The following is an 18,508-nucleotide window of genomic DNA, read 5'->3' on the forward strand; positions in this document are numbered from 1 at the left end:
ATGTAAACTGATACAGCCACTATGGAGAATGGTATGGAGGTTCCTTAGAAAACTAAAAATAGAACTACCATATGACCCAGCAATCCCACTACTGGGCATATACCCTGAGAAAACCATAATTCAAAAAGAGTCATGTACCACAGTGTTCATTGCAGCTCTATTTACAATAGCCAGGACATGGAAGCAACCTAAGTGTCCATCAACACATGAATAGATAAAGAAGATGTGGCACATATATACGATGGAATATTACTCAGCCATAAAAAGAAACGAAATTGAGTTATTTGTAGTGAGGTGGATGCACCTAGAGTCTGTCATACAGAGTGAAGTTAAGTCAGAAAGAGAAAAACAAATACCGTATGCTAACACATATATATGGAATCTAAAAAAAAAAAAGGTCCTGAAGAACCTAGGGGCAGGACAGGAATAGAGACGCAGATGTAGAGAATGGACCTGAGGACATGGGGAGGGGGAAGGGTAAGCTGGGATGAAGTGAGGGAGTGGCATGGGCATATACACACTACCAAATGTAAAACAGATAGCTAGTGGGAAGCAGCCGCATAGCACAGGGAGATCAGCTCGGTGCTTTGTGACTACCTAGAGGGGTGGGATAGGGAGTGTGGGAGAGAGACACAAAAGGGAGGAGATATGGGGATATATGTATAGCTGATTTACTTTGTTATACAGCAGAAGCTAACACACCATTGTAAAGCAATTATACTCCAATAAAGATGTTAAAAAAAAAAGGAAAAAAATATAAAAATAAAATCAAGGTGTCAGTAGGACTGTGTTCCTTCTAGAGGCTCTAGAGGAGGATCTGTCCCCTGGCCTTTCCCAGCTGCTTAAGGCTGCCTGCGTTCCTTGGCTCATGGCCCCTGCCTCCACCTTCAAAGGAAATCACTCCAGTCTCTGCTTCTGTCATCCTATCTCATCTGACTCTCACCCAAGTCTCCCTCGTATAAGAATCCTTGTAATTACACTGGACCCACCAGATAATCCAGAAGAATATCCCCACTTGAGGATCCTTAACTTAATCATATTTGCAAAGTGCCTTTTGCCATAAAAGGTAATGTATTCACAGTTTCCAGAGATTAGGACATCTTTGGGGGACCGCTGTTCTGTGTGCCATACTCCCTAAGGCTATTGGAGTAAAACTATTTAGGAAGCACTGACGTCCTAGAAGTGTTCTAGGAAGGATCCCAAGACAAGAACTCAGTTCCTCAATGTAGGAGCCCCGCTGCCAGGACAGAAACCTTACAATGAGAAGAACAAAGTCAGTCTTAGAGAAGATGGGGGTCTGGGCTCTGAGCTGGAGCATCGTAACTCCCTCCCAGTACAGGAGTAGAATTAGAGCACTAAGGAGGCTTGGAATTAAGCTTGAAGTACCACCCAACCTCTCTGTATTGGTTTGCTAGGCCTGCCATAACAAAGTGCCATAGACTAGGTGGCTTAAAAAAGAGAAATTTATCTTCTCACAGTTCTGGAGGCTACATGTCTGAGATCAAAGTGTCAGCAGGGTTGGTTTCTTCTGAGGCCTCTCTCCTTGCCTTGCAGATGGCCATCTTATCCCTGTGTCTTTATACGGTCTTTCCTCTGTGCATGTCTGTGTCCTAATCTCTTCTTCTTATAACAACACGAGTCACATTAGATTAGAACACATTTTAACCTAAATATGACCTCATTGTACCTTACTTACCGCTTTAAACACCCCATCTCCAAATACAGTCACATTCTGAGGTACCGGGGGTTAGGACTTCAACATATAGTTTTTAGGGGGACAGAACTGAGCCCATAACACTCTCACAAAATAAACTCCAAAATATCCCAAGTTCCTCCTACCCTCAGATGAAGCCAGAGACATGCCTCATTTCCCTGGAAAACATTAGGATTTGAAAACCTCTACGCACCAGGATGGGGAAGGAGAATTTCCCATTCTAGAGGAGGGAGGAACGCCACAGACTCTACACAAATCAAGTACACAATCCCACTAAGGCACATCCATGGCCATCTTTTGAAAGTTGATCTTTAACAAAGCTCATGTATGCTTGGATTATTTCCAGTAGGTTACAAGTTTATTTTTGTGTTTCTGCAAGCAACCACATCACACCCCAAAACCAGAGACTGAAACAGATCCTTTCATTTAATGCCAATGAAAACAGGAGTTGCTTGGGAAGGTCTTGCCCTGGAAGACAAGGAGCAAGGGGGTGGGAGGTGGGCGCCGGACGCAAAGCTGGCTTCAGCTCCCATGCCTGCCTCTTATCATGGGACGGAGGCATGCTGTGGAGTGCAGGTGGACAATTAACTCACAGGAGAGAAGGGAAGAGCACTGGGCTCAGAGGTAGAAATAGAAGAAAGCACATTTCTATCCATATTTCAAGAAAGGGAACTTCGAAGTGTTTTCAGCCCCACCTCCCCATTTCAGGGCATGGCTTGACATATGGCAAAGGAGACAGCCATCCTCTTTCCTGTCCTGGAAAACCACTGCACACACTTTGGCATAAAAGACATAACAGATCTCACTGCTACTCTAGTGTGATATCAAGCTGATACATACGGGTACAACCGAGATGGTTATTAACATACTGAAATGCCTAGGTTCTGATTGCCACAGCCTTCAGGGCCTTCAAGTCCCTCTGCTACTCAGCCCCTCCCTCAGGAACCGCCCCCCCCCCAACCTTCTCATAATCAGTCACTAGAGGACTAATGCCTGGCACAACAAGAGCTCCAGGATATTATGAAGGAGGAGTCTGCTGTGACAGTCACTGACTGTCCTAATCCATTCAGGCTGCTATAACAAAATACCAGAGACTGGGTGGCTTCTAAACAGATATTTCTTTCTCACAGTTCTGGAGGCTGGAAGTCCAAGATCAAGGCACCAGCAGATTCAGAGTCTAGTGAGGACCTGCTTCTTGATTCACAGACATAACTCTTCTCATTGTGTCCTCACATGGCAGAAGGGGGTTAGGGAGCTCTCTGGGGGCTCTTTTATAAGGGTGCTAATCCCATTCATGAGGGCTCCACCCTTATGACCTGATCACCTCCCAAAGGCCGCACCTCCTAATACACTGGGGGCTAGGTTTCAACATAGGAATTTTGGAGGGATGCAAACATTCAGTTCACAAAAATGATCATGCTGTACTAGTGGTTAAGTACTTTGAAGATCCTCCACACCTGTTAATATCAACCCTAAATCCCTCGTACTTTCATTTAAAATTCATTTCACTGCACCCACCCCTGCCATGGAAACAGAACATCTATTCCCTGCCACCCATGCAATATCCCTTTCAGACTGCAGGGCACTTACTGTCACATCCTTACTCTGCCTTCACTTTTCTAGAGAAAAGAACAAACCGTGGCTTCACATCCCCACCGTGCACCACAAAGCCTGTGACATGAGCACATCTCCAGCCAACTAGGACATAGTTCTGTACCTCACCTCCTGGCAAATCTTAACAGTCAAGTCCCACAAAGTGATTTTCTGCTGGGAAATTTTACATTTTAAAGCAATTCTTGAAACAACATTGATAAAGACACACCGGTTGAGCAATGCCTGGTGACTAAGAATGAATAATCAAAGAACTCCCTGCCAGGCTTCAAAATATTTATTATTTTTTAGAAATTCAAATTATTTCACTGTACTTTATATTGGAATCCATCATTTTCTGAGGTTTTCCATTTACACAATGAGAAACATCAAAGAGGTTAAGATGTGCAGCACCTAGGGAGTATAAAAATGTGACGTGACTAAATTAAATATATTTCACAGAAGGTGTCATAAAAGACATGCAAATTAAAACAATGAGATAACATTTTCACAGAGCCAACTAGAAAAATTTTTGTTTCAAGTGCTGGCCAGAGTTAGGTGACAGAGATACTTTACCATAGCTACTGGAAATGTCAGTGGTCCAATCTTTCTGGAAACCAATTAGCAGTAAAGGACTGTTTAAAAAAATAACCACAGCTAATATAAAAGTAATCTAATAAATGCACATGTTATAGGATTTGTGAGATTCAGAGAAGTATAAAGAAAATAAAAATCACCTTTGATCATCACATCCACATCCTCATCATCCACAAAGAGCTGCTCTTAATACTCTGATATATACCCTTCTGGTCTTTTTTTCTGTATTTTATATACAAACACACATATAAAATATACATATTGATTATATAACTTCATACATAGCTTTTAATTTACTTAACATTGTATCATGTAATTAGTATGTAATTAGCATAACAAATTATTTGTAAGCATTTTTATCTGCTACATTTTCTATTCTATGGACACATCGTGATTTATTTGATAATTTAGATTTCTTCGTATTTTTTGCTATTAAAAACAACACCTCGGGCAAACAGCTTTACAAGAAAAAAAGAAAAACAGTTTGTAACCATGTGTGGGGACGAATGTTAACTGGACTTATTGTGGTGCTCATTTTGCAATATATACAAATATCAAATCATTACATTGTTCACCTGAAACTAACATAATGTTATGTCAATTATGCTTCAATTTAAAAAAAGAAAAAAAGAAGAAGAGTAAGTAAGGAGAAAAAAAAAACGAGTACAAACTACCCAAGGCGAAAACCAACAGCAATTAACTAAAGCGCAATTGACCTTAAAGCTTGGGTCTTCACCAAAGCCTGCCATTTTCAAAATCCCGTTGGAGGAAGCCATGCCCATCGGCTGGCACTAGAGCCACACCAATCATATCATTTTCTACAGCTCACACTGACTTCCCATAGTTCTGGCTCTGTTCACTCATCAACCAACACTACATTTCCTCAGCCCCACAAATAGCTTTACAACAATTCACTTGGAAAATAAGGGGTCTTTTTTCCTTCAGCCCTAAGACTATAGACATACAAAACAATATGGATTTCAAATGCCACTCACTCTTCCTGGCAAGAATTTCCTAATGTGGAAGAGACAAGATAAAGCAGGAGACATTCCGCTGTTTGTGACAACAGAATAGAAATCGGCAAAAAGCTCAATGTTTTGATTGTGAGAACTGCTGTCCAGAAGAGAATTCAGGAGTTGTCAAAGCATCACTGGAGGCTGGCAGCCTTGAAAGACACGTTAAGAGGAGGGAAGCGGCCTCCTCCACTCCATGGCCCATCCTCTGCCACGCTGGATGATGACCTGCAGGGCAGGCATGTGGGTCACGGCCTCTCCTGGGTCAATAGTTGTTGACTTTGACTCTAGATCACAGCCCTCTAGGGCATCTTCCCTGACGAACCCCCCACCCTCAGACCTCTGAACGAGGTACTCTTCTGTATATTCTCACAGCTGCCGAACTGTCCCAATCATCAGTGCATCACTCTGGGGTTTAACTGCAAGTCTCCCTCCTCCAACGAGGTTCTGAGTTATTAATACATCGAAGCAAATAATGTGATCACAGGTATTATCTACAGAACATTCGGGCCCAGGTTAACAGGCTCAAAAAATGTTTGAAGCATGAACGTGTTCATAAACCAGTAAGTAAATCAATTCCAAGGAGCTTATGAATGGGTTTCTGAGGGTCTGTGTGCCCCTGAAATTGCACATAATATTGAACGCATGCTCTTGAATATGCATTCCTCTGAGGAGGGCCCATAACTCTCATTAGCCTATAAAGTGATCATGACAACCCCCCCCCCCAAAATCACTCCACATTATCTTAAATTCCTTGGGTGAGTAGGCAGGCCTAGCTTTGAGCATGAGTTTTTATTTTGCTTGGGAAAAATAGGCACAGTTGGGGACCAATTTAAAGTGACGAACCTCTTTCAAGTCAGTGAGATTTAAAAGAGGAAAGGATCCTTGTACCATACCAACTTCAGCAAAAAAGTACAAAGGGAAACAAACTACCATTCCAATTAACATTTTTCCTCTTTGAATTGGTAACATGGTCACCTCCATGGAGAGAATAGGGCAACTGAGGATCTGCCGTGCATTCATTAAGCAAATATTCTTTCTCTGAATGATGCATTGTATTATTCGGAATTTTTTTTTACTCTTCACGTGAGTACCTGTTTCTAATAAATGAATAATTAGAAAGAAAACATATCCATTTCCATCTCATGGAAAGTTGTAAAATTTGAACAGAAAGGCAAAGCGTTTGGAAAGAATTTGGGGTTGTGTTTCTTCCTTGGGAGATGTGAGGGGAAAACAGAAAAAGCGGATAAACAATGGAATAGTACCCAGAGCAATTTCAGCCATAAGCAAATGTTCAAAACACAGGGGAGTACAACAGACAAAAAAAGGATAATTACCCAACTGAAAAATCAGAGAGAGGTCTGGCTATCTCTTTAGGGTACAAAAGTATTACCACAGTAACAGGTGCAAAAACATGAATATACTCCAATAAATAATTATGACTAACTGAATGCAACTGCAAAAACTTTCCTTTTCAAGATCATTGGCAATTATTCTAAACATCGTCTTCTGAGATGTGCTTCTTAGCCAAACACATTTCCACTAGTAAATACGACGCCGGCTGACCTACTTATGTTTATATTTATATATGTGTGTATGTTGATATATACATAGGTTTTCTGCTTTTCAAATATGGTCTACCCTTCAGGATGATGTAAAGTCCTTTGGGGATTTGAGGTGATGATTCAGGGATCATAAATTCCTCCCCCATGCCGGGCACATTTATACTGAATTACTCACACTTACAGAAAGTGAAGATGTTGGTTTTCAGCCAAATCCAAGGCCCTGAAGTACCAGGATTTGGGGGTTTTAAGAGGTGGCCCAATCCAATCTCGCCAATGTGAGTCTGACTCTCTATCCTGCTCCTGGCAGTCATTCTCGGCTCAGTCAGGTCCAACAGATACATTATTCTATGAAACATCACAGTCTTCTATTAGAGACCTAATTGCCAAAGCTTATTCTTCATAACAACCTTATAATTTCATCCTCTGGAATCAGTTCTTTCCCCAGAACAAAAAAATTCAAAAACATTAAGACTTAACCTTCTTAATTTGTAAAGGGGTTGTAATACCCCTTGGAACAGCCCATGGGGTATTTGAGCACATCTCTCACGTCCTCTCTGAGATTTCTCTTCTCCAGGCTGAACTTTCCTAAATATTTCTTCTGAGACTCTTATCATATGTTATTTAGATACTACAAAACCCTGGAGGCTCTTCCTCTGGGCACACTGAAGTTTTTCAACATTCATCATCAAATATTACCCCCAAGAACTAAGTCAAGTCTACACATAATGGTGTTAGTGTTGCTAGAGACAGCATCTGGTGTACCAGGTTAGCCACTGCTCCTACACCTCTGCTAACAGAAGCAAATTTTGCTCCAGTGGCAATTATCCATTCTTAGAGAAGAATCTTTATTATTAATCTCTATCAGTGATGTTCAAGGGGTGGTACATGACCCAGTTCTGGCCAATGAAATATAAGAGGAAGTCTGCTCCGCTGAAAGGATAGAGGGCCTAGAAAAAAAGCTTCTTTTCTCTCTCTTTTCTTCCTTTTATGAATGCTGGTATGTGAAGATGTGATGGCTGGAACAGAAGCAGCCATCTTGTGACCAAGATGAACCAGCAGCTGAGGAAGGCAAAGTAGAAGAATGGAAAGGACCGGAGCCCTTGATGGGTTACTGCGATACTAAACTAGACCTGGGGCTCCTTGTTAAACAATAAAACTAAATGTCTTAATAGTTTAAGCCAGCATTGGTCAAATATTCTGCGACTTGGAATAGAAGGCACTCCTAACAACAGAAAAGGTATAATGGAAATATTACCTCTTTGGATTTGAACATTATATTTCTGGAGATGTGGCCTTTACTTTTTTAAGAGCCCTATCACTCCTTGGGATCTCCTGAGCATCTGGTCAATGCAAAACAAATGAGCAACTAAACAAAAACCCTGTAATTGAGGATCACAGTTTCAAATGCTTGCAGAGACAATGCAGTTAACATAAATATGTGAATCTGGCTAGATGTGAGATAACAGGGAGCAAGGAGGGCTGTAGGGAACTTGAAAATGCATACCTCTCCCAAAGACATTAAAATTCAAGCATTTTAAAGTACTATGCTGGTGAAATAAAATACTAATGCATCTATGAGCCACATTCAGCAGGCAGTCCACCGGTTCATGACCCTTACAAAAATCAATCTCAAGTGGGTTGGAAAGTCACATCTCCCCCTTCCTGTAAGAATGTACATCCTTCTTAAACCCTTCAGTGCAGTCTGTAGTATGGGTTCACCATTTCGTTCTGGAAAGACAGTTTTGAATTTTAATTCCATCATCCAACATCTTAATCATTTCAATTAAGGCAATCAGATTATTAACATCAAAATCTATTGCCCTCTTGAATCTAAGCCCCTTCCCTAAACCAAATGGATTTGCAATCATTACCTTGAAAGGATAACAAAATAAGAGCAAAAGAATAAGATCACAAGGATTCTTTAATCAAATATCTTTGGGGCTGCCAGGGTCCTCAGGCTATCTCAGAGCCACTTAATCCTTGGCAGAGAGAAAATGAGAAACTATATATGTCCACACCCTAAAGCCCTAAGCCCAGTGCAAACATGTGTTCCAACTGGTGTAGTTACTTACGGTAAAGGTCACTGAGACGGTCTCCTCTCACAGTCACTTTCACACTGGCCACACTTAGTCTTCCGTTTGCCAGGATAAAGCTCAAGCAAGTCTTAAGAACTCAAAAAAAGCTTCTGGTTGTCCCAGTTAAGAAAACATGAATCATTTCATGTTGGACTCTCCACTTCTAAGAGCTCTATGAGAGTCATTCCCAGTTTCTTGCAGGGAATACCCTCACATCAACACATCACCCTTCAGGCTGTTATAATATTATTATAATATACAATATATGATAATATGATAATATTATTATCATTTTATTATAATAACCCTTCTGGTTATTAAAAAGTACATGTACTTTGGAGAAAAACAAAAACCACACAGTAACAGTAGCATTCCTATAGTAAGTATTTATTATGAGTCAAGCACTAAGCTACATATTCTATATCCAGTATCTCTTTTAAATCTCACAACTCTAAGAAGCAGGTACTATTATTGTCCCCATTTTAAAGATGAAGACACTGAGGCTCAGAGACATTAAGGAACTTCCCCATGAGCACCCGGCACCTGAATTTAAACCCAGACATTCTAACTCAAGGTCCAACTTATAATATTAACCATGCTATAATGCCATTTTTTAAAAGATGAAAACAGCCATGAATCTACCCCTCAAAGATAACTACTGCTCACATTTTGGTGTGTTTCTTCCCAGTCTTTTCTTGAAGGTGAGAAAATTTTCAGAGCTAGAAAGAGGCTTAGAGATAATATCTCCCTAAACTCTCATTTCACAGAAGGAGAAGTTGAGGTAGAGAAAGCTGAAGAGCCTTTCTCAAGGTCACACTGCTTGCTGTTTAGAAACAGAATTTAGGTCGTCAGATTTGTTGTCCAAGGTATTCTGGGGTCTTCTGACTTGAGTTGGTTGATAGTGGCTTCCTAGAGGACCATGTTGAGAAGGGTTTAAGGCCTGTGGCCGAAAAGGACAAAATGCTACAGTAGGTCAGTGATGGTGGCCGTGAAAGTAGCGGCACGGCCGTGTGCACACCCCAAATTTGCCACCTCCCAAGGAACAGTCCTGGGAGAGAAGAAGAATGATTGGAAAAGGCCCTCTTAACAAAGACCACCTACTTTGTTCACCAACATCAGGGGTCTCAAACCCCAGTGCCTTCAGGACCAAGTCCGTAACATAAATGAGTGAAGTGGGCAAGTTGGAGGCTGAAGAAAGGATGAGCACCAGCCCCATCTAAGGAGGGAGGGACGCTATTCATCTCCAGCAAACTATCACCGTGGGGAGAGGTAAGCCCAATGTTACCAGGCCTTCTGATTTTTCCAAAGAGGCATGAAATTTGGATTTTTTTAAAAATGTGATATCACCTAACTTTAAAATGCTGGCAACTAATTCAAATTTAAATAATTAAGGGGGAGTGCAGAACAAACCAAACACATTAGTTAACAACATTATAACTGTTCCTTTTCATGATGGCCTTATCAGAAGCCACCAACACCCTATTACAAACCTGAGACCCTCTCTCTCTCATTTTCTCTCTTTCTCCCCCTCACTCTACCTAGAGAAGCACTTTCCATCTGAGGCTACCAAAGAGAAGATGAACCCTCCAACCCCACCAGACCACATCTATCAAGGGTCCAAGTGATTGCCAGTGACCCCCGAAGGTAATCACGTGGGAAGGTAATCATGTGGGAAGGTAATCATGCCTCTCGGGGTGATGCCTGTTGCTCTCCAATGCCTTCTGTGAGGAGGAGTGGATGACTGCATCTGACACGCCTCCCCACTCTCCCAGGAACTACCCAATGCCTTTAGAGCAGGAGCTGAGTGGGCTCCACCAACATTCTGATGTGCAGGTCTCCCCTTTCCATGATCTTTCTGTGTTTAATGGGAAGGCCCGTCACTCACATCCAAACTCAGAGCTGCCAGGTTACAAGAGCACCAACCTCCTGCAGATGAGTTGTTACTCAGCAATGCTACACAGGCCTTTCGTATGGAAGCCCCCAATTTCTGTTAATCCCCAGGATGGCTAGTGATTATCTGCCCACTAGAGAGAAGAGGAGACTTGGCACACACCTATGAAATCAGTCAGCATTTAGGAACAAACACTGCATGGAAAGCCCTGACCCACAGCATGGTAAAAGTTCTTCCAGCAACTGCAGTAAGCTGGCATCGAAACCAATGACTTGATTCATTCAACCACCAAATATTTACCAAGAAACAAATGCAAAAAGCAAGATCAGTGCAAGGTGCCAAAAAGAACATACATGTGGACCATAAATCAGCCTTACTAAAGGTAGAAAAACACAGAACAGTTCAAATAACTGTGGCATAAACAGAACATTCTGCAGCCATTTAAAATCATGTTTTAGAAGTTTATTTAATGATAAGGGAAAATTCCAAGAATACATAATCAAGTTTGAAAAAAAATAAAAGCAGGTTGTGAAATATGACTGGGTCAAAATCAGAGTGAACACATTCAGTAACCCCCCTCTTCCGCTCCTAAGGCATAGAATTTATAGATAAATCTTTAGATATTTCACAATTTATATAGTGCTGCTTGAAAATAAAGGAATCACAGATCAAAAATGGAGGGGACTCCCTAAAAATAAATGAATCAGAAGATGAGGCTCTACAATTTCAGGAGGAATCAAAGTCTGTGGGGGAATGGGTCTGATATGAGCCATGGGAGCAGAGGTCCCAACATCCACCCAGGGGAGAAGGGGCAAAACTGGACAGAGAACCATGCTGCTAGCTGTGAATAAGGATGGAACGTCTGCAGCACCCTCCACAAGCCACAGCCACAAGGATGCCCCTGTATGCACGGGGCCAAAATAAAATCACCTACGTGAGACGAGGACCTAAGCCTGCATCACAGAGTATATAGAGCAGAAAGAGAGCTCTGAGCTGAGCTGTTGACAGGAGCTCTGGTTTACAGGCACACACACTTACAGATACAGGGCAAAAGAAGCCATAAAACTGCCTTGAAAATAACTTCACAAACAAAAATTAGAGAACATATTAGGATATCCAATGATCAGACTCTACAAAATGGAAGACTTCACGCCGGAAGAAGAGAAGATGCTAGAGCAATCAGAGAAGGACTTCATAATAAGTATTTTTTAAATCCTCAAAGGCACAGAGAAGGGATTTACAACACAAAGTGAAAAGAGTTTTTCATAAAACAAAACTAATCAAAAGCAGGAAGGTATGAAAAGGGACCATTATGTATCTTAGAAATAAAGCAAACCATTGTTGAAATTTAAAACTCCACAGATAGGCAAAATAATAAACCAGACACAAATGAAAAGAGCTGGCTAACTGGAATATAGAATTGAGGAAACATAGCACAAACATATCACAGAGAGAGAACTTAAAAAAATGTTTAAGATACATGGAGAATTGACTGAGAAACTACACAGACAGAGAAAAGAAAGAATGTTAGAGAGGAAACATCCAACAGATAATGGCTGAGATTCTTCCAGAATTCAAGAAAAATCTGGATCTTCTAAGAAAGCCCAAAGGATTCAATGTACAATAAACAAAACAATATGTATATACAATACAATCCTGAATTTAAAACTAAATACATAGAGCTTAAAAGGAAACAGACCCAAGTGTCCACAGTGGTTACCCGTGGTGATAAGATTTAAAGGGAGATTTTTATTTTCTTCTTTAAGCTTTAATATACTTTCTAAGTGCTCTATAATGAAAAGAATTATTTTTATAAACTGTCTGTGTTGGAGGAATATCATTATTTCAAATATACATATTCACTTTTTAAAAAATCTGTCCTCAAGGAACTTACACTCCAGTAGAAGAGATGAGGTATGTATAGAAATAATATATAAAGCAAAACCCACACAGTAACTGACATGCATGGATGTAGCTAAAATGTAAGCCTTACCTTCTCCCCCATGAAGCAGTTAGGAATAAGGGGGAAGGGGAGGAGGAGGTGAGGACACTCAGCAGAAGTGTATAGGTCTAGCATCTGCGCTTGATTTACCAGGGGCTGGTACTACAACCAGAGTGCATTTCATGTGAACGGGATCAAAATGGCCAAACCAAGATAACATTAGAACTTTATCTACATCAAGCATTATTCTCGCCTCTAAATTAATTAGATTTCAAGACCACCCAGTGATAAAAGCAAAAATTAACATCTCCGTTGTAAATTAACCATAGAAATCTGCCACTTAGCACATTTTCTATTATTACAAAGCTTTGTTCTTTTTTTCAAGGGTCAAGAAGACTGAGGAAAAGGTAAAAATTGTGGGGAGAGGCTCACTTTAACTGATAATCAAATTAACTGTCATTGTAATCCACAGGAACACTATCATGTTACCAATTTAGATGTGCAAACAACACAGGCATGTTCTGGGCTTTACCGAATGAGCATCATCTTAAGAGGGGACAGAGAGGTCTTATCGGTTTGGGGAGATTCAGATTCTGTGGCCATAACACCACTGGCACACCCAACCAAACAAGATGGAGTTTTAGGCAATGCCCACGATGCTCCTTCAGAGCCAAACAAACTGCACTCAGCATTCAGCTCTGCAAGAAACAGGTGGCAAAGGCACAAGCCAACTCAATGTGTTACTAATGGAAGGAAGGGCTGTTCATCTCAGACAATCTCTTTCCTTTTTTAACACAACCAGGTTTCTCAAAATACCACTCTTTAACTCAACTCCTCTCAACATCACCTGTACATCCCACACATGGGACCCAACATACACCCAATGTTATCCCACTGACTTCCCTGATTCCCTGCCATCAAGATCAGCTTGGAAAGCCCCAACAATAATGAGGAATATCCAGTTCCTTTCACCATTTTTGAGCCAATGGACCCTTTCATTCCTCTCCTCTCCATCCCTCTTAAATCCCTCTCTAATCTTGACCTCTCTGAAAATGTCCTTTCTCATCTTCCTCTTGCCCTTTCCTGATTCCCTTTTTCTTCTTTACTCTTAAGTGGGGTCACACTCTTGTCCAATCCCCATAAGGCAGTTTCATTCTACAGGAGGGGAAGATGCTTCCACCCATACTCCCTGGACTTCTCAAAACTCCCTTCCTAGTACCCCCTTCAAGGGAGAAGCAACTGCTGGTCCAGTAGGTCAGAGCCTGACATGGACAGGGTCACTGCATATGAAGGGGATGCTCAACTATAAGTCCACTTCTTTTCCTACTTCTTTGCCTACAGTTGGATGGCTAAGTCAGGTAAGAGCCTGAGCCCCACACCTGCCAGCCCAGCCTAAGCCTCAAGTCACTTCTCCAATTCATTTTTTACCATATTTCTCCAATGATTGCGCTGGGCCCTAGTCTATTCAGAGATTTCACTTTCAAATTTGGCTACTGTTTTTTGGAGGCTGTTGCTCCTTCCGTCAAAACTTCAGAAGGGAGACGGAATTGGTGGTAATATTTAAATCCCAAAATCACACTCCAAAACACTGCTGGACAATGCTATTCTTCTCCTTCTTCAGGCCTTCATCAGAAACCAGAGGACCAGAAAACCAGAGATCTAGTTCCATCACACACCAGGTGGTCTTAGCTACGCCTTTAATTGCTCTATGCCTCGGTCTCTTCATCTGAAAGTTACAGTATGCTTTAATGGCCTTGCCAGTTCTGAAATGGTCATATATCAGTGGCAGGACATAGCTGTTCCCTATTTTTTTTCATCCCAGAATGGAGCCCCCAAAACTGAGAGATGGCTGGGAAAATACTCAACCACACACAGGAATTCTGCTAGGCTGCACACCATTCAAAAGGAACGTTTAATAAGACACTGGATCAGCTGTGTGCTTCGGCTGAACGTGCTGCAGCCCAGGAGACCTGAAAGATTTATACGGTTCCCAAAGGAGCTGGTGGGACTTGCTAAGGCAGAAGCAGAATCTGATTTGATGAATGTAAAAGCGCTTTGAGAGTGTCAGAAGAAAAGTGCTATGACAAATGTCTGCTTGCTCCATTAGGATGTCTCCTGCTATCTAAGGAACATGCTACAAGAAGGTCTCAGGTCTGGGGACCACGGCACACAAGTACACTCACCCTTCTCTTCCTGATCCCCTCCATTTCTTTCCCGGGGCTTAGATAGAGGCACAGAGCACCCACAACACCAACCCTTCCCTTTTTTCTCATTCTTCACCTTGCTTCACCTTTCCCACCTGCACTTCTGTACAATTCTCAGACTGGGCCCTCAAAACATCTCAGTCAAATCTTCAAACCTCTCTCCCCTCTTCTCCACAGAAACACTCCCAGCTGGTCCACAGAAAGACCCTCCCTCTCACTCTAAGCCAAGAGATCTGGACATACCTTCCTTCATTCTGACACCCTCCGACTACCTTATCAAAACCCATCCTTGGGAGCCAACCCCTCCATCTGAGGGCCTTGGAGCCCCTGTCAGTCCCTCGCAAGGAACATGTAGGAAAACACCAGACCCTCCATGCTCTGGGTCTGCAGTCAGTTCTCCCACTCACGGCCACTCCCCTGGAGAGACACAGTCCTGTGTGCCTTTAGCCCAGGGCTTCTCAAACTTTCCACCCTATTTCCCCTAATTGTAGAGATCTATGGAAACATGACATTTCTCTGCCTTTTTCTGCTTTACCTAAAAACTTTGCATTTTATTCTACAACATTCCCATGTTTGATCCTTTAAAAATAGTTTTAGCTGCTTACCACCATAGGGGGAAAAAATAGACATTTTCCACAACACAAACAGGTAAAACTGATATTATAGGAATATAAGCCTTATTGTTTCACGTGCTCCCGAGCTCATCTCTGTGCACTATTTGGAAATCTCCAAGCATTCCACCACCCCATCATACTTTTGCATTTCCTGAGTTCTTCCTGGCACACCCACGGTGTCTCTGAGTACCCAACTTTCAGAAGCAAGGTAAAAAGCATTTCCATTCAATTCCAGGTTGAAGAGGCAGGACCTGGTTCTCACCAGGGTCAGTGGTCACAACCCCCTTTCAGATTAAGACAGAGGTCAGGGGCTCCCAAAGACCTGCGGTGGCCACCATATGACTGGCACATGCTCCAGTCCTGGCAGCCCATCACCTCCCAGCCTTACCTTGTCAGCCATGATCATAGATGAGCCCCCGTGGATGCCCAGGATGGGGATGAAAGTCTGCGAGGAGATAAAATCCAGCATCTGGGCCACGGCCTCCTGGTCGGTATCGTCTCCAAACACCAGGCCATGGATGCGCGCCCCTGACATGAGGTCACACACGTGCGTGATGAGGCTCTTCGGGTCCGTGCGGTTCATCAGCAGTGCTACCACGTTCAGGTCCAGCGGCAGCCCTGCTGCCTGCTCGGGGCCCCAGAGGTTTCGCAGTTCACGCTCCGTCACGTCGTGGCTGTGACCCAGCAGCACTGCGATGTTCAGCGCCGGGGGACCCTTCTCCGCCGCCGCGCCCTGCGCCGGACCGCGCCAGACCAGAAGGGCCGGCAGCACCAGCAGGGTCCAATAACCCAGTCTGCCCATAGTCGCCACTTACGGTCCCTGCAAGGTGGAGAGCAAGAGTGAGGGCCGCGGTGTGCGAGGGTTCTAGACGGAAGGATTTACCGACCCAGCCCCTTGCTCTAGGAGCCAGGTATAGAAAGCACCCCAGCGAGAGCTGTTGGAGTCACTGAATCCATTCCCCATCCTCGAAGCCATCCACGTCCCTTGACCCATCTCCAACTCTATCCACAACTCCAATCCGAGCTAATTCTCCGTGTCTGTCCCTAAATCCATCTTCGCATTCAGCCTCCTCTCCATCTCCGACTCTACCCACATCTCCCACCGCACCCGCCAAGTGGGACCACTTGGATCACTGCCCCTGAAAGTAAGCTCACACCCCGCCCCCTGCTCACTGGGAGCAAACTACAAGCCAGCCCCGGCATGCGGAGGCTACAGAGCGACTCCGCAACCCTGCTCCCGCTCTAAGCTAGTTGGCTGACCCCGCCCCCTGCGAACCCGCGGGGTTCAGCACCCACCTGCTCCACTGGACACCCGCAGCAGACCCCGCACCTCTCCTTCAGGGTACACCCTAAGCGCATGGAAGAGAGGACGCTCGCTTGTGTGCCCGAGAATCCCGCGTGCCTGGGGGAAACTTAGGGTCTGCCCCACCTTACGCAGAGGGGCCATGAAGCGATTTTCACTCAAGTGCAAGCAGCCCTAGGACCAGCCCCCTACACGCACGCGTGCACACGCGCGCGCATACGTACACACACACACTCACGCGCGCCATGTGCAATGCAGAATTCTGGAGACCAGGCACGTTCCCCCAGCAGACCGACGCGTGGGAGCTGGCAAAGAACGTGCGTGGGGGGGTGGGGCGGAGGGGCGGGGGAAGCTTGGCTCCCAAGAAGCCCTCCGACGGACGTGAACTGTACAGCGCTCCCGACTCATCACCCTAGGCTTTCCACTTCAGGTTCTGTTACCAAGTCTTAGGTGCACGTGGGCAGTGGGCTGCACACCCTTACAGGCACGGGTGTATTTCTGCGCACATCCGCAGGCCGCAATAGGGGAGCCCACGGCCATCCGGAGTCCGCACACGTCCTCAGCCAGTGCACATACATGTACCGCGCCAGGTGCACAGCCGCGCCTGTCTGCAAATACCAGCACAGTCGTGCACGCGTGCACTGGCGCGCGCCCCTCGGGCCGGGCGCTGCTGAAACCAGGGGAAGTTAGGGCGAACTCGCACCGGCCTCGGCGTTCTTCGGCTGAAGCACCGCGAGCGCGGAGCCGCAGCGCCCCCTGGTGCTCCTCCCGCGCCTTGCTACCGGTGCTCCCTCTCCCGCTTTCTCTCTCCCTCTTTCCCCAGATCTTTCTCCCGCTCTTCCTCCGGTCGAGTCTTCCTTCTCCCTGGCCCACCGAGCCTAGGTCTCCCGCTGGGACGTACCTGTAGCCGGAGAAGGTCGAGGATGCAGTGGGGCGCGCTGCGCGCACGAGCATCTCGGCTGCCTCAGCAGCCACCGGGTTTAGCGGGTTACCGCATGCTGCGGCCCCCGCGCGCTCCACTGGCTGTCCCGCGCTGTCCGCATCGCCCCCACGGGGGGCGGCTATCCCAGCCGGAGGCTCTGCATCAGGGCTCTACCAAGGCAGAGAAGAGACGGAGAGGCAGGGTCAGCCCACGGGCCGGGGGAGAAGGATGGGGGGACAGGCTGCAGTCTGCAATGCTCACAGCCCCTCTGTGCGCACAGGGGTCTCGACCGGAGATGTGAAGCTGAAGCTCCGTGCCCGAGACGCCCCCAGTGCGGATCCTAAGACCCTGTGGCCGAAATGCAGAGCTCCACCGTGGGGCGCACAGGAGAACCCGAGCCCCAGGTTGGCCACCCTTGAGAAGCTAACACAGCACCTCTACCCTCACCCCCTGCCACCTCCCCGGCGCCGGCTGCTGGGAGTTGTGCGGCCAGGAGCTGCTCAGCAAGGGGTGGTAGGGAAAGAAAGAGGAGGGAATGGGGGTTGAGTGGGGGGGCTGGCTGACTTTGCGATGTGCCGGCAGGGGGAGAGGGGGAGGGAAGGACTCCGGCTCCCGCGGTACCGGATCCCCGAGGGAGGTGCGATCTTTCCCACGCAACGACCCCCTTGCGGTCCTGCCGCCCCCTCCTATCAAGGCCTCCCACCGTCCTCTTCCCAAAGGGGCCGCCCAGGCCCCGCGTCCCGCGCCGGCACTCACCGCAGCCTCTCTCCACATAGTTCTCAGCAGTGGCCGCCCCTGGTCATCTCCAGGGCTGATGGCTGCGGCCGCGACTCTCAGCGCTCACCCGACCCCATGCTCCGGCTAAGCCCTCGGCGCCTCCCTCCAAGAGCCTGAGCTCGGCTTCCTGCCCCACTCCGGACAGTAGCTGCCCGATCCTCTGAGCGCGCCCGAGAGCCCTCTCCGCAGCCCAGGCTCCGGGCTGGTGCGTGTGTGAGAGCGAGTGTGTGTGTGTGAGTGGATGTGGGAGCACGCGCGCGCGCGTGTGGCCAGGGATCCCCGCGGTCCCCGGCTGAGAGAG

General features: G+C 45.6%; 1 protein-coding gene across 2 annotated transcripts in view; it reads right to left on the bottom strand.

The window, feature by feature from the left end:
• GRIN2A (glutamate ionotropic receptor NMDA type subunit 2A) overlaps positions 1 to 18,285 on the bottom strand; it is a 372,579-nt gene extending 354,294 nt beyond the window's left edge. The window contains exons 1-3 of one of the 2 annotated variants that reach the window (XM_029221232.1): positions 18,187 to 18,285; positions 17,410 to 17,600; positions 15,594 to 16,025 (exon numbers count right to left, since the gene is read on the bottom strand). In XM_029221232.1, coding sequence (XP_029077065.1) covers positions 15,594 to 16,007 — 414 coding nt within the window. In that variant the 5' untranslated portion in view covers positions 16,008 to 16,025; positions 17,410 to 17,600; positions 18,187 to 18,285. Of the gene's footprint in view, positions 1 to 15,593; positions 16,026 to 17,409; positions 17,601 to 18,186 lie in introns of those variants that run through there. The other variant, XM_029221233.1, reaches the window with a different exon arrangement.
• Positions 18,286 to 18,508: the final 223 nt, after the last annotated feature.

Source organism: Monodon monoceros, unplaced genomic scaffold (assembly GCF_005190385.1).
Source record: "Monodon monoceros isolate NGI ecotype Baffin Bay Population unplaced genomic scaffold, NGI_Narwhal_1 Super_Scaffold_13, whole genome shotgun sequence".
In the NCBI taxonomy this organism is placed as follows: domain Eukaryota; kingdom Metazoa; phylum Chordata; class Mammalia; order Artiodactyla; family Monodontidae; genus Monodon; species Monodon monoceros.